We start from the raw sequence: 15,474 nt of genomic DNA on the forward strand, positions 1-15,474 counted from the left end.
CCGTGAAGAGCTTTCAGCTTTACAAAACATGTCATATTTACCTTGAAGAAGCCATGGGCGCTGTTCCTCTGTCCCAGCCAGAAAGTTGCGTCATCAGGTATGTCCATGAACGGGATCTCCACCACCCTCTCATAGATCCTACAAAGACAGAAAGACAGAAACAGGTCAAAACAACACAGAGGGTCCGCAAAAAATGATTACCGCTAATCATTAAACATAATTGCCAACTTCACCACACCTTCTCTTACTACTACCACTAAAACAATAATATTTGAATAAACGGAATAGTAATAATGCCCCTAACACTAAAAACACCCTGTTCTGTCATCTTACTTAGCCTCGGGGCTGGGCGATATGGCCAAAATATCATATCACAGATTTTTTCAAATTTTTGACCATATTTTATGTTTCTGAATAATACAAGTTCTAAATATGCTTTATAGGTAGTGCATGGCAACAAATACATTCTAAGTGGTTTTGTTGGCCTTTCTCCATGCTGACTGTTTTACTGTTCAAACAAAAAGAATAAAAGGACCAAACTAACAGTGAAGTATTCCTATTAGTAGGAATCAAAATCCTATTTTGTAGCCTCTCGTTCAATTTCAGAATTCGGTTCCAGAATTTTCATAAATGTCTTAATATCGTGCACTAATTTGTTATCATTTACACATTGTGTCACATTTCTTTTGTCTTAGTGTGGCTCTATTTCATCAAACAAACGTTTCCTTCATGAGAAGAATGCTTCTCCTCTTTGACTGACTCGGGTTGCACTTTTTACTTTTGCCACTAGGGGTAGTCAGATTTCTCTGGATCTGTTTTGCAAGCTTGCCCTCCCGAAGTTGTTGACTTGTGCTGGAAAGTTAGCTAGCATTTCTCAACTTAGCAGTTGTTTTACAACAATAAAAACTGATGTTTTCCAAAATTGTTTTGAGTCATTAAGGAATTATTTATTGCAAACAAATCAAACATTAAAATATTGTTATAGAAGGTAAAGTAAAAATCCTAAACGGACAATGAATGAACACTGATACTGATACTGGAATAAATTAAACCTGAATAGTTTCATTATTATGGCACTGTTTATGAAGCGTACCTGTTGCAGTCAACGTGCAATATGATGTGGGAGGCGCTGACTGCCACAGAGACCTTGTGCCACTGTCCGTCTGCCAGGCTGTAGGGAAACACCTCAGTGTGGGCATGCTGACCCTTGGTGCGGTAGTGGAGACGCACCTCACTGCGTTGCCCACTGCTCTCCAACTCCAGGAACCTGAATGGACAAGGGGACAGAATATGGAGAAAGGAATTGATTTAGACATACAGTACCAGTCAAAAGGTTTGGACACACCTATTCATTCAAGGGTCTTTCTTTACTTTTCCTATTTTTTACACTGTAGAATAACAGTGAAGACGTCAAAACTATGAAATAACACATATGGAATCATATAGTAACCAAAAAGTGTTCAAAAGTGTTAAACGAATATTTGAGAATCTTCAAAGTAGCCACCCTTTGCCTTGATGACAGCTTTTCACACTCTTAGCATTCTCTCAACCAGCTTCATGAGGTAGTCACCTGGAATGCATTTCAATTAAAAGGTGTGCCTTGTTAAAAGTTCATTTTCTTTCCTCCTTAATGCGTTTGAGCCAATCAGCTGTGTTGACAAGGTAGAGGTGGTATACAAAAGACAGCCCTATTTGGTAAAAGACCAAGTCCATATTATGGCAATAACAACTCAAATAAGCAAAGAGAAATGACAGTCCATCATTACTTTAATTAAGACATGAAGGTCAGTCAATCAGGAACATTTTGAATACTTTGAAAGTTTCTTCAAGTGCAGTCGCAAAACTCAACAAGTGCTATGATGAAACTGGCTCTCATGAGGACCGCCACAGGAAGACCCAGAATTACCTCTGCTCTAGAGGATAAGTTCATTAGAGTTAACTACACCTCAGATTGCAACCCAAATAAATGCTTCACAGAGTACAAGTAATAGACACATCTCAAAGTCAACTGTTCAGAAGAAACTGTATGAATCAGGCCTTCATGGTCGAATTGCTGCAAAGAAACCACTAATAAAGGACACCAATACGAAAAATAGACTTACTTGGGCCAAGAAACACGAGCAATAGACATTAGAGCGGTGGAAATCTGTCCTTTGGTCTGATGAGTCCAAATTTGAGATTTTTGGTTCCAACCGCTGTGTCTTTGTGAGATGCAGAGTAGGTGAACGGATTATCTCCACATGTGTGGTTCCCACCGGAGGAGAAGGTGTGATGGTGTGGAGGTGCTTTGCTGGTGACATTGTCTGTGTTATTTAGAATTCAAGGCACACTTAACCAGCATGGCTACCACAGCATTCTGCAGCAATACGCCATCCAAACTATTTTTGCGCTTAGTGGGACTATAATTTGTTTCTCAACGGGATAATGATCTAAAACATATTTTGATTTGTTTAACACTTTTTTGGTTATTACATGATTCCATATTTGTGAATGTTGAATATAGCAAAAATAAAGAAAAACCCTTGAATGAGTATGTGTGTCCAAACTTTTGACTGGAACTTTGAGTTTGTCTCGTGTGGAACCAGGAATAATGAGCAGATGGAATATGGAGAGGGGAATTGCTATTCACACACACATATACACACACATATACACACACATATACACACACATACACACACACATACACACACACACACACACACACACACACACACACACACACACACACACACACACACACACACACACACACACACACACACACACACACACACACACACACACACACACACACACACACACACACACACACACACACACACACGCATCCCTTTCTACCCAATTCAACATCTCTAACAGAGGTAAAAGGCAGTACAATAGAGGACTGACCACACCCATAGTTCTACAGACAGCTGAACAGTTCCTCTTCATTCCCATAATCCTTTCAGTAAAGTAGATCTCTCACCTCACACCCCATGGTGAAATATAACTGCCTCACCCTGTTTCAAAGAATCATGGTCTCTCTAGGTCTGATAACCCTTTCAAGATTCAATCCCAGGAATATGTGCAAGCTTAATGCTACTCGATGGCTGTTAATGAGAGCTTCAGTGAGCCACAACACCAAACACTAGTACAACCATGTGATGTGAGTGAGAGGAGTAAACTCATGGGGACAGGGGTACATTGGTATTTCAGGAAACCCCTGCCTTCCATCTATCCAGTCCATAGAGATTCCCTATATGAAGTGACACTAATGGAAAGAGCTGCCCGAGTTGCCAATAAAGAGTCATCAGCTCTGGCTTTAAAGACAGAGATTTCTTTGGAGCTACACGCTTCAAAGTATTATTCAAAAGAAAAACAACCAGTTAGAAGAGGAACTGTACTGAAGAGGAACTGGAGTTGATTTATCTACAAACCGATATAATGAGTTATTCTGCCCCAGCCATGCACAATATACCAGCTGCACAAATCCAGTAACTCTGCCTGCCGGGATCACTCAGCAAACCATTTCTAAACCAAGTGAAACAGTGAAGCGAGCCTGTAGCGTGCAGTGAACACACAGCCTGGCTGGGCTTATCAGAGCTGGGGAAAGTCATTAACATTGCAGTGAGGTCTTTACTTTGCGCTGACTTTAATGTACACAGTTCAATCAACACATTATGTGGCATTCTGATTACCAGTCTGATCTGCTGGCTGCACAGCTAGCTAATGGAAAACAGATCAGCATTCTAACTAACTGGGAAGGGGAGGGAGGCTCATCACCTTTCTGTTCACAACCACAATGGGCCCGTGTTTGCTTTAGTGCTGCACTAGGAATAAAATGTGATCGTGCCGTACACGGTCATTTGCTAAGTCTGGTCTTGTCACGATTTCCGCCGAAGTCGGTCCCTCTCCTTGTTCGGGCGGTGTTCGGTGGTCGAAGTCACCAGCCTTCTAGCCATCACTGATCCATTTTTCATTTCCCATTGGTTTTGTCTTGTCTTCCTTCACACCTGGTTCCAATCCCATCAATTACATGTTGCGTATTTAACCGTCTGTTTCCCCTCATGTCCTTGTCGGAGATTGTTTGCTTGTATGTGATGTGCATGTATTATGTTGGTGTTTGACGGGTTTTGTACCCACTTTTGTTATTTTGTACATTTTGGTTTTCAGTATTTATTAAACAACTCTGTTTTTACCAAGTTCGTTCTCCTACGCCTGACTTCACTGCCACCAACACACACCCATTACACGTCTGTTAGTGCTGCAGGTATCAAATCAGTATTATTTATTTTTTATATTTTTTATTAGGACCCCCATTAGCCGACGCCAGTAGCGACAGCTATTCTTACTGGGGTCCGACACATAACGGAAAATAAATTAAAGACAAATTACTTTAAAATGTACATACATTTAAACAAATGAAAATGTGTGTGTGTGTGTGTGTGTGTGTGTGTGTGTGTGTGTGTGTGTGTGTGTGTGTGTGTGTGTGTGTGTGTGTGTGTGTGTGTGTGTGTGTGTGTGTGTGTGTGTGTGTGTGTGTGTGTGTGTGTGTGTGTGTGCATCATTTACACAAAAACACAAACATACTGTATGTACCCCTCAACACATTCTACACACAAATGACACTCCCATATTATAAGAAGACTTCACTGCAAAGGTGAGCTATTCATACTCTGATTAGTGTGCTTTGTGAGATCTCTGACGTTGGGTTCGGTGTGTATTGTGAGGACTCCAGCATTGTATTCAGTAAGTATTGTAAGGTGAATGCACCAATTTGTAAGTCGCTCTGGATAAGAGCGTCTGCTAAATGACTTAAATGTAAATGTAAATGAATCTGGCCGTACCTCTGTTCAGAGTGGTGGATGGAGAGGATGACCCCAGAGTTGAGATGCTCCTGTTTCAGGGTGACCAGCACGGTGAACTCAGTCCGGCCCCTCAACTTCTGGAGAATCCGCGCAGACACATCCTCAGGGGCCTTCACCTCCCTGGACGAACCTGGGAAAGAACAAGTGGCAGTTTGATAATTAAAAAGACAATATTGTAGTAGCACTTGAGAATTCAAATACATTAGCATTATTAATTTACGCATTTCATTTCCATGTGTTTCCATTCATTAGAGGTTATCTATCATTGTTGCAGATTGGTTATCCTTGATATTATTACCTCATTGCATGTTACATACAGATGCAGGAACTTAATTTGACCAGTTTCTCCCACAGCAGGAAAATTATTCTGCAGCAACCGGAAATGTGAATTATTGTGTAGATTAAAATTAATGGACATTTTTGGAGTGGTTGATACATGTTTCGTTAGGGCAAATCAATTCTGAAAGTGGAAATTACAAACTTTAGAAGCCTTTTTAAACCGTGAATACACTATAACTTTGCATTTCCTGCTGTGCAGGACATTTCCTGCAACAACAGGGTGACCAGATTAAGATCCTACATCTGAGCAAAGAATGTTCATGATAGCTCAACCGTAATGCTATCTCAGATATGTCTATTATTTCTGGCATAATGTGTATTAATGACAGGGAGACCCGTGTTACTCTGTCACTGAAACTTTACAGCTTCGGAGCTGCACCTTTGGATTGCAGCTTTATCTGCCAGCCAATACAAATATGTATATATATATATATAACACAGAACCGCTGCGTTCTTCTTCTTCTTATTATTCACTTATATTGTAAGACATGGAAGTGAAGAAGAAGAACGCAGGGGCTCTGTGTGGTGGACACATATACATACTGTATATATGTATGTGTGTATGTATGTATGTGTGTATATATATGTATATGTATATACATATATAACACAGAGCCGCTGCGTTCTTCTTCTTCTTCACTTCCATGTCTTTCTATCGATTTGTCTCGGCTGGCAGATAAAGCTGAAACCCGAAGGTGGAGCTCTGAAGCTGCCTGTCGGAGATTGATCAGAGGTTTTGAGGAGCTGAAATAGCCAGCTGTGTTTTGCTGTAATTTCAAGAGTGGATTGTTTATTTTGCCTGTCTGTACCAACAACTGAGGCATTGTGAATTGTTTGTGGCTTGTTTAATTTTCCTGCATCCTACTGTCTTTATGTAAAGTTTCAGTGACAGAGTAACACCGGTCTCCCTGTCATTAATAAACATTATGCCAGAAATAATGGATATGTCTGAGATAGCATTACGGTTGAGCAAACATGAACATTCTTTTCTCAGATGTAGGATCTTAATCTGGTCACCCTGTTGTTGAAGGACATTTCCTGTGAAATGCAAAATTATATATATATATACACTGCATGACCAAGAGTATGTGGACACCTGGTTGTCAAATATCTCATTCCAAAATCCTGGGCATTAATATGGAGTTGGTCCTCCTTTGCTGCTATAACAGCCTCCCCTCTTCTGGGAAGGCTTTCCACTAGATGTTGGAACATTGCTGCGGGCACTGATGTTGGGTGATTAGGCCTGGCTTGCAGTCGGCGTTCCAATTCATCCCAAATGTGTTTTTATGGGGTTGAGGTCAGAGCTCTGCACAGACCAGTCAAGTTCTTCTACACCGATCTCAACAAACCATTTCTGTACGGACCTCGCTTTTTGCACAGGGGCATTGTCATGCTGAAACAGGTAAGGGCCTTCCCTTACCTGTATCGTCTAGAATGTCATTGTATGCTGTAGCGTTAAGATTTCCCTTCACTGGAATTAAGGGGCCTAGCCCAAACCATGAAAACAGCTCCAGACCATTATTCCTCCTCCACCAAACTTTACAGTCGGCACTAAGAATTGGGGCGGGTAGCGTTCTCCTTCACCAGATGGCGGAGTGTGATTCGTCACTCCAGAGAACGTGTTTCTACTGCAACAGAATCCAATGGCGGCAAGCTTTACACCACTCCAGCAGACGCTTGGCATTGTGCATGGTGATCTGCATGGCTACCGCAGTATTCTGCAGCAAAATACCATGGACTATCAGTTGTTTTTCAACAGGACAATGACCCAACACACCTCCAGGCTGTGTAAGGGCTATTTGACCAAGAAGGAGAGTGATGGAGTGCTGCATCAGATGACCTGGCTTCCACAATCACCCGACCTCAACCCAATTGAGTTGATTTGGGATGAGTTGGACCACAGAGTGAAGAAAAAGCAGCCATCAAGTGCTTAGCATATGTGGGAACTCCTTCAAGACTGTTGGAAAAGCATTCCAGGTGAAGTTGGTTGAGAGAATGCCAAGAGTGTGCAAAGCTGTCATGAAGACAAGGGTAGCTACGTTGAAGAATCTAAATCTAAAATCAATTTTGATTTGTTTAACAATTTTTTGGTTACTACATGATTCCATGTGTTATTTCATAGTTTTGATGTCTGCACTATTTTCTGACAATGTAGAAATTAGTAAAAATAATCCCTTGAATGAGTAAGTGTCCAAACTTTTGACTGGTACTGTATATATACAGTATATTACATATTATTTTCAGATCTCTGTGTAGCCTAGCTAGTCTTCTGTAGCTAGTCTTCAGTTCTCCAGTCCCACCAGTGTGCCACCCTCTCCCCTGACTCTCCCCAAACGTCTATGCTACTTTAATGGAAGCATCAATAAATGATGACATTTCTCAGAAGCGATCACATCAAAGGGTTCACTCCTGCCAGGGGACGCATGCAGGATGGCATTCTTTAGCACTACGGGAAGCTAAGCTAGCATCACTGCCTCTCCTCAGCGCATAAACATTTAACTTCCAGCTGGTGGGAGTAGACAATTAACACAATGCAATCTGCAAACACTACCAAGGCCACGATGAAGCCTGGCACTGTGCAGGGAGAGCATGTAGAGTAGTCGACGATGCGTGTGATAGGAGACAAGCACGTTATACAGTCTTCAGGGAACGAGTGTAACGTGTGCTGCTAGCATTAGCATCTGTCGGATGCTGGCTAGGCTACTCCATGGGGAGGCCATGTTTTGAGTCGTTTCTGTCAACAACAAAAAAGGTTGTCTGGTTTTTAGGTCCACTAGACAGATGCAACGCTAGACTGCGTCCTCTCACCACAGCTGGTGTCATTAAAGTGTCATTGGCTGAGGTGGGACAGATGCAACGGTGACATGTACCAGATTAGTCTGCCCAGCAGTAACCTGATGGTAGCAACAGAAAGCTTCTGAATGAATAATTAAATCTAAGTGGCCACTCTTCATAATAATGTAGGACATTGGGGGAAATTATTAATGCTTTGAGGTGTCTTAGTGGACTACCTCATTGAATCGTAATTACAGATCAAATAGGGTGACGCATAATGGTTTAGTGACTTTTCCCTACAACAGAAATACAATGAGCCATTTGTCAGACTTTAAAAACAAAACTGAACCCAAGCAAAAGGCTCTGGCCCGCAGATGGTACAGTGCTGTGCTTGTCAGTCACGTGCCAGACATCAGCATGGCGGGTGTGACAGACCAAGACAAGGGTACCACACTGATATCTCAATCCCAGGCACAATGGAGGGGCAGAATGAAGGTGAGGTTGGGGACAGTTTGGGCCGAGGGGCCGAGGGACTGAGCCCGGGGTTCCACAGCAAGCCAACAGCCTGTGATCTGGTGGTAACCTTTCCTCTTCAGAACACATCCTGCTTCCCCATGGGGGGTAGGGAGTGTCAAATGGGGGGAGGGACTGGTTGGGAGGATGGGGTAGGGTGTGGCTTAAGGGAGCTAGATGGACCCCTCTCTCAGACTTACTGATGAGCACGGCTGTGTTTGGAGACGCCCGCATCAAAAGCATAGAGATAGGACCTCTGCGTCGGTACTGCTCACTCAGGGCATAAGATTAGCCCCAGACAGTACCCTACCAGTAACCCTCCCAAAAACCCTCCACATGAAAGAGGAGTGGATGAAAGGGCCAGATTCCCCCGCTCTCTGCCAAATCAATACCCTAGGCCCCATCCCCATGCACTGCACTGCAAGGCAGGAGCCACCAGAAGCCATCAGTCGATTAGGTATTGGCAGGCGCCTGCATGGGGCGACCACCTGCTTTTAATGACCACTCTAACATGGGCAAAACAGACATTAAGTAGCCTGGAAAGGAACATCCATGTCATACCTTATCTCACATCGGCATCGCTTTCAATGCTATCATTGAACTAATGGACACAGATTAATTAAGGGGGAAAAAACACTCATTTTCAGGCATCAAGAAATGCATTGACAAAGTGAGAAGTACAAATCATCAGGCTCAGAGAGTGTTCCTGGAAAGCAGAGCTTTGTGGTAGCCTAGCCAGCACACTAATCTCATCTGCAGAATGTATAAAGCTTTAATGGTTTCACACCAGGTGATTGACTCTAATCTGTAACTGAGTAATGCTACTTTTTACTATCAGTCTGAACTCCAAGTGTGTGCACAACGGTGAATGCTCCCCTCCAATTGTATAAGAAATATTATAATTATGAGGCTAATCAAATCCCATTTTATTCGTCACATACTTCGTAAACAACAAGTGTCTACTTACTTTACGTGCCCTTCCCAAAAATGCAGAGAGAAAAATGTAAATATAATAGAAAGATAATAACACAAGGAATAAATAAGCAATGACTAATGATAACTTGGCTATATACACAGGGTACCTGTACTGAGTCGATCTCCGATCTACAGTGGTGCGTGAGGTTGATACGTACATATAGGTAGGGGTAAAGTGACTAGGCAACAGGACAGATAGTAAACAGTAGCAGCAGCATATGTGATGAGTCAAAAGAGTTAGTGCAAAAAGGGTCAATGCAGATAGTCCGGGTAGCTATTTGTGTACACTGTACAGGGATGTAAACAGCCTCTCAAGGACAAGATTCATTCACTGGGTAACATCTATAGATTACATAGATAATATAGATATTTATTTTTTCATCATTCCGTAAGAGTTGCACGGGCCCTAATTTACAATGATGAAGATGCCTGACTTGACCCAGAACTGAGTCCAACAATAATAGCAAGTTAAAGATCACAGCTAAGGATGGACGATATATCGGTGAGCATATCGGAATTGGCTAATGATATTAGCTAAAAATGCCGGCATTGGCCCAATGTCTAATTTAACACTGATGTGCAAAACTGTCAAAGCTGACGTGCATACCTATATAACGTAGGTAGATGACGTGCATACCTATATAACGTAGGTAGATGACGTGCATACCTATATAACAGCCAAGTCAACAAACAGGTCACTGACCATCTCGAATCCCACCGTACCTTCTCCGCTGTGCAATCTGGTTTCCGAGCCGGTCACGGGTGCACCTCAGCCACGCTCAAGGTACTAAACGATATCATAACCGCCATAGATAAAAGACAGTACTGTGCAGCCGTCTTCATCGACCTTGCCAAGGCTTTCGACTCTGTCAATCACCACATTGTTATCGGCAGACTCAGTAGCCTCGGTTTTTCTGATGACTGCCTTGCCTGGTTCACCAACTACTTTGCAGACAGAGTTCAGTGTGTCAAATCGGAGGGCATGCTGTCCGGTCCTCTGGCAGTCTCTATGAGGGTACCACATGGTTCAATTCTCGGGCCGACTCTTTTCGCTGTATATATCAATGATGTTGCTCTTGCTGCGGGCGATTCCCTGATCCACCTCTACGCAGACGACACCATTCTGTATACTTCCAGCCCGTCCTTGGACACTGTGCTATCTAACCTCCAAACGAGCTTCAATGCCAAACAACACTCCTTCCGTGGCCTCCAACTGCTCTTAAACGCTAGTAAAACCAAATGCATGCTTTTCAACCGTTCGCTGCCTACACCCGCACGCCCGACTAGCATCACCACCCTGGATGGTTCCGACCTTGAATATGTGGACATCTATAAGTACCTAGGTGTCTGGCTGGACTGTAAACTCTCCTTCCAGACTCATATCAAACATCTCCAATCGAAAATCAAATCTAGAGTCGGCTTTGTATTCCGCAACAAAGCCTCCTTCACTCACGCCGCCAAACTTACCCTAGTAAAACTGACTATCCTACCGATCCTCAACTTTGGCGATGTTATCTACAAAATAGCTTCCAACACTCTACTCAGCAAACTAGATGCAGTTTATCACAGTGCCATCTGTTTTGTCACTAAATCACCTTATACCACCCACCACTGCGACCTGTATGCTCTAGTCGGCTGGCCCTCGCAACATATTTGTCGCCAGACCCACTGGCTCCAGGTCATCTACAAGTCCATGCTAGGTAAAGCTCCGCCTTATCTCAGTTCACTGGTCATGATGGCAACACCCACCCGTAGCACGTGCTCCAGCAGGTGTATGTCACTGATCATCCCTAAAGCCAACACCTCATTTGGCCGCCTTTCGTTCCAGTTCTCTGCTGCCTGTGACTGGAACGAATTGCAAAAATTGCTGAAGTTGGAGACTTTTATCTCCCTCACCAACTTCAAACATCAACTATCTGAGCAGCTAACCGATCGCTGCAGCTGTACATAGTCTATCGGTAAATAGCTCACCCATTTTTACCTCATCCCCATACTGTTTTTATTTATTTACTTTTCTGCTCTTTTGCACACCAGTATCTCTACCTGCACATGGCCATCTGATCTTTTATCACTCCAGTGTTAATCTGCAAAATTGTAATTATTCGCCTACCTCCTCATGCCTTTTGCACACAATGTATATAGACTCCTTTTTTCTTTTTTCTACTGTGTTATTCACTTGTTAATTGTTTACTCCATGTGTAACTCTGTGTTGTCTGTTCACACTGCTATGCTTTATCTTGGCCAGGTCGCAGTTGTAAATGAGAACTTGTTCTCAACTAGCTTACCTGGTTAAATAAAGGTGAAATAAAAAAAATATATAAAAATAATGTAGGTAGATGACGTGCATACCTATATAACGTAGGTAGATGACGTGCATACCTATATAACGTAGGTAGATGACGTGCATACCTATATAACGTAGGTAGATGACGTGCATACCTATATAACGTAGGTAGATGACGTGCATACCTATATAACGTAGGTAGATGACGTGCATACCTATATAACGTAGGTAGATGACGTGCATACCTATATAACGTAGGTAGATGACGTGCATACCTATATAACGTAGGTAGATGACGTGCATACCTATATAACGTAGGTAGATGACGTGCATACCTATATAACGTAGGTAGATGACGTGCATACCTATATAACGTAGGTATATGACGTAATGATGCCACTAAAAATACAGCGCTACACAGAACAAAAGCAGAAAAATACTAAGCGCACACTTCCAACAACTAAACAAGTTCAAGTTCAGCAGTCATTTTAAAGAGTAAGAACATTTCAGCGAGACAACTCAAAGGTAAAATCCATTAACGCCAAGATAATGGAATTCATTGCCCTTGACAATCAACTGTCCTCTGTCATGGATGATGTTGGCTTTCACCGACTGGTTGAGCCCCGGTACACACTATTTTTCAGATGTTGCCCTACCGGAGTTACACAGTATTGTTGAAATGTGCATCTATGAGCCACTTGCTATGGGTGTTAGTGCTATTAGCTTCACGACTGACATTTTGAACAGTGATGTCCGCCCCATGAGCATGCTGAGTCTGACAGCACAGTGGGTGGACGAGGATTCCGTACTGAGGAAAGACGTATTGCATGCTCAGCAATGTGCTGGTTCTCATACCGCTGCTACCATTTCAATGGCCATTGAGAACATGTTAGAAACTTGGCGTGGAAACATGAACACACTCCTAGCGCCATTCGAACAACTGACTCGAGAAATAAGTTAATCAACTGCAACTGTAGCAGATGTGATACCCTCTGTCATGGTATTGAAACGCCTGCTCAACAAAACTGCTGACAGAGACCGTGGGTTTAAAACTTACAAAAGTACTCGAGGTTGTGAACAAGCAATTTGGTGGCATTCTCTCTGAGCCTCTTTACTGTGTCGCCACCATGCTTAATACTAGGTACGAGGACCACTACTTCGATGCAGACAAGAAACAGGTTTACGTGAAATGTTACATACACAGCTGGAAAAGATGAAAATGGACACAGTGACTGTGCTCACCGAGGAAGAGAGGCCACGGTTGAAACTTCACTGCTTGACATGTATGATGAAATCCTGGTTAAGGATTAAACGACTGAACAAATGAACAACGAAACAGCACAGCAAGTAAGTGAAAGAAGTAGGTTTTGATTATGCTTTACTGGTAATGGGGACATACGTGAACACCAACAAAATAACATTTTGGTCAGTGGTGTGTGTGTGTAACCTTTAACTAGGCAAGTCAGTTAAGAACAAATTCTTATTTACAATGACGGCCTCCCCCGGGCCAAACACGGACGATGCTGGGCCAATTGTGCACCGCCCTATGGGACTCCCAATCACGGCCGGATGTGATACAACGAGGATTCGAACCAGAGATTGTAGTGATGCTTCTTGCACTGAGATGCAGTGCCGTAGACCACTGTGTCCATGTGTGTGTTAACTATTTAATTGTACTGGAATGCTTAAAAAGATGCTAAATGTTAAATATCGATTATCGGAATTGTGTGTTTTTGGCAAGAAAATATTGGATATCGGTATCGGCCAAAAATGTCAAATCGATGCATCCCTAATCACAGCGATATTTTGATCTAAATAATGAGGATAGTGTTAACTTTATCAAGTGGACTACTCGAACAAAATAGCACTGGCCACGTATTTAAAACAACTCCTCTCTAACATTTCACAAATATGCAATCTCTTCAGCTCTCAAAATTTAACCTTGCATAAAATATGTTTAGCACAGAATGACCAAGTGGGACCAGTCAGTCCAAACATCTAAAAATCCCCAAACAAAGAGAACAAATAAGGAAATATACCACAGATAAAGATATAGCAGATAAATACATTCCTGCCTCACTCAACATTGCGTAACACCGCCAGTTAGAAAATGACATAGAATTTCCCCAAACACCCTTTGTTTTCAACATTGGAGGTGAGGCTGAGGTATCTGTGTGGGAGGGTTGGATCCGAGAACGTCTCTTTTGGGACATAACAGTAATGATAAACTCAACAGCAACTCCAAACCCTCCATTACCCCCCTTTGGCTAGCAAGCTTCTAACTGAATAATCCAATACCAGCGCCGGCTCAGGCAATCTGCATTCGGAAGATGGTCTATCCCTCTACTGTGTGTCCGCTCTACTGGAACAAACACTAAACTGAGCCAAGGGCACCTCCAGGACTGCTGGGGCAGCACTGTCTCCAAAACTCTCTGATCGACTCTGTACTGCCGTCAGCCAGCCACTGACTGTCTGACATTCAGAGTCTTTGAGCTGGTGTCAGCCAGCCACCAGTCCTTTATCTATGTAAATGTATGGTGTATGGTGGCCCAGAGGTGACAGAAATAACCCCCAACCACCATCAGCACTTCTGGAACAAAGGATCAGGTTGGCTTGACAGGGCTAAAAACACCTTGATTTGTGGGCCAAGTTACTGTCACAAGTCCTTCCACATAGAAACAGTCAGATGCGATTGCTGTGTTTCTGCCGGAATAGCTTTAGTAGCTGTCTGTAGCCCCAGAGGTTAGCCTATTAGATGCCTCCTGTTTGGTTGGTAGACACACACACACAGAGAGAGAGACAAAGACACACACAGGGAGTGCTGCTCTATAATAAATGAGTCTCTTCCATCCCACAAGAACTAATGCCTCTCTGACACAGCTGTGGCTGGCTGGTGACACAAAAGCATCACACGGCACGCAGGGCTCTGGGTTCACACGCATGCAGCATTGTGGATAGGACATCGCTCGCTGACCGCTTACTGTCGTGACCATGGCAGGCTGCTTTTCCAGCATCAGTTACTGTAGTAAGACTGTGTCCAATAGGAGTTCAGTGCTGTTTGTGGGTGTGCTTCGTATGTACCACAGAGGGATCTACTCTGAACCCTATTTTAATCATGAAGATGTCTTGTTTGCAACCAAAACATAGGATGAACAAAGATCCTTCTGCAGGGTGCCACCTGCCCCAATTAGGTGCGACTGATATAGCCAGGGGCATTCCTTCCTCCAGCTTTACCATACCAGTCCCTGAGGCATGCCTCTATCTGAACTGCGCTTTGCTGTACTGCTGACATATACCTTCAAAGACGATCCGCTGCAGGGGGGGGGGTCGTTCTAAAATGCAATCCCATCCTCCCTCTCTCTCTCTCACAAACACACGTGCATGCAAGCTAGCACACACACATTCCCTATCTTCCTCCCCTCCTTTACCACCTCCAGAATCCTCTCTTCTCCTCGCCTTCGCCCACCTCCTAGAGATACCAGCCATCCCCATGGGCAGGCAAGCAGAGAAACAGGCAGCCACAGCCCTGTATACATTCAGATTGGTTTCTAATGAGCGTAGGAATGACATTGCAGCCATGTTAGCCGAGCCAGAGCCACACATCTGGATTACAGTCTATCAGCCCCAATCAGACAGACAGCTCTATATCCAGTGAATACACTACAGAGGCCAGAAGGTTTGGCTGCCGCTCCGCACCGCGCCTCCACCCAGCATCACTTACTTAACAGAGACATCCTA

General features: G+C 43.3%; 1 protein-coding gene across 1 annotated transcript in view; it reads right to left on the reverse strand.

The window, feature by feature from the left end:
- LOC124038331 (protein kinase C-binding protein NELL2-like) overlaps window positions 1-15,474 on the reverse strand; it is a 103,013-nt gene that overhangs the window by 84,132 nt on the left and 3,407 nt on the right. The window contains exons 3-5 of the mRNA XM_046354081.1: window positions 4,830-4,980; window positions 1,094-1,267; window positions 42-138 (exon numbers count right to left, since the gene is read on the reverse strand). Of these exons, the coding sequence (XP_046210037.1) occupies window positions 42-138; window positions 1,094-1,267; window positions 4,830-4,980 (422 nt within the window). The remainder of the gene's footprint in view (window positions 1-41; window positions 139-1,093; window positions 1,268-4,829; window positions 4,981-15,474) is intronic.

Source organism: Oncorhynchus gorbuscha, linkage group LG01 (genome assembly GCF_021184085.1).
Source record: "Oncorhynchus gorbuscha isolate QuinsamMale2020 ecotype Even-year linkage group LG01, OgorEven_v1.0, whole genome shotgun sequence".
Classification (NCBI taxonomy): Eukaryota; Metazoa; Chordata; class Actinopteri; order Salmoniformes; family Salmonidae; genus Oncorhynchus; species Oncorhynchus gorbuscha.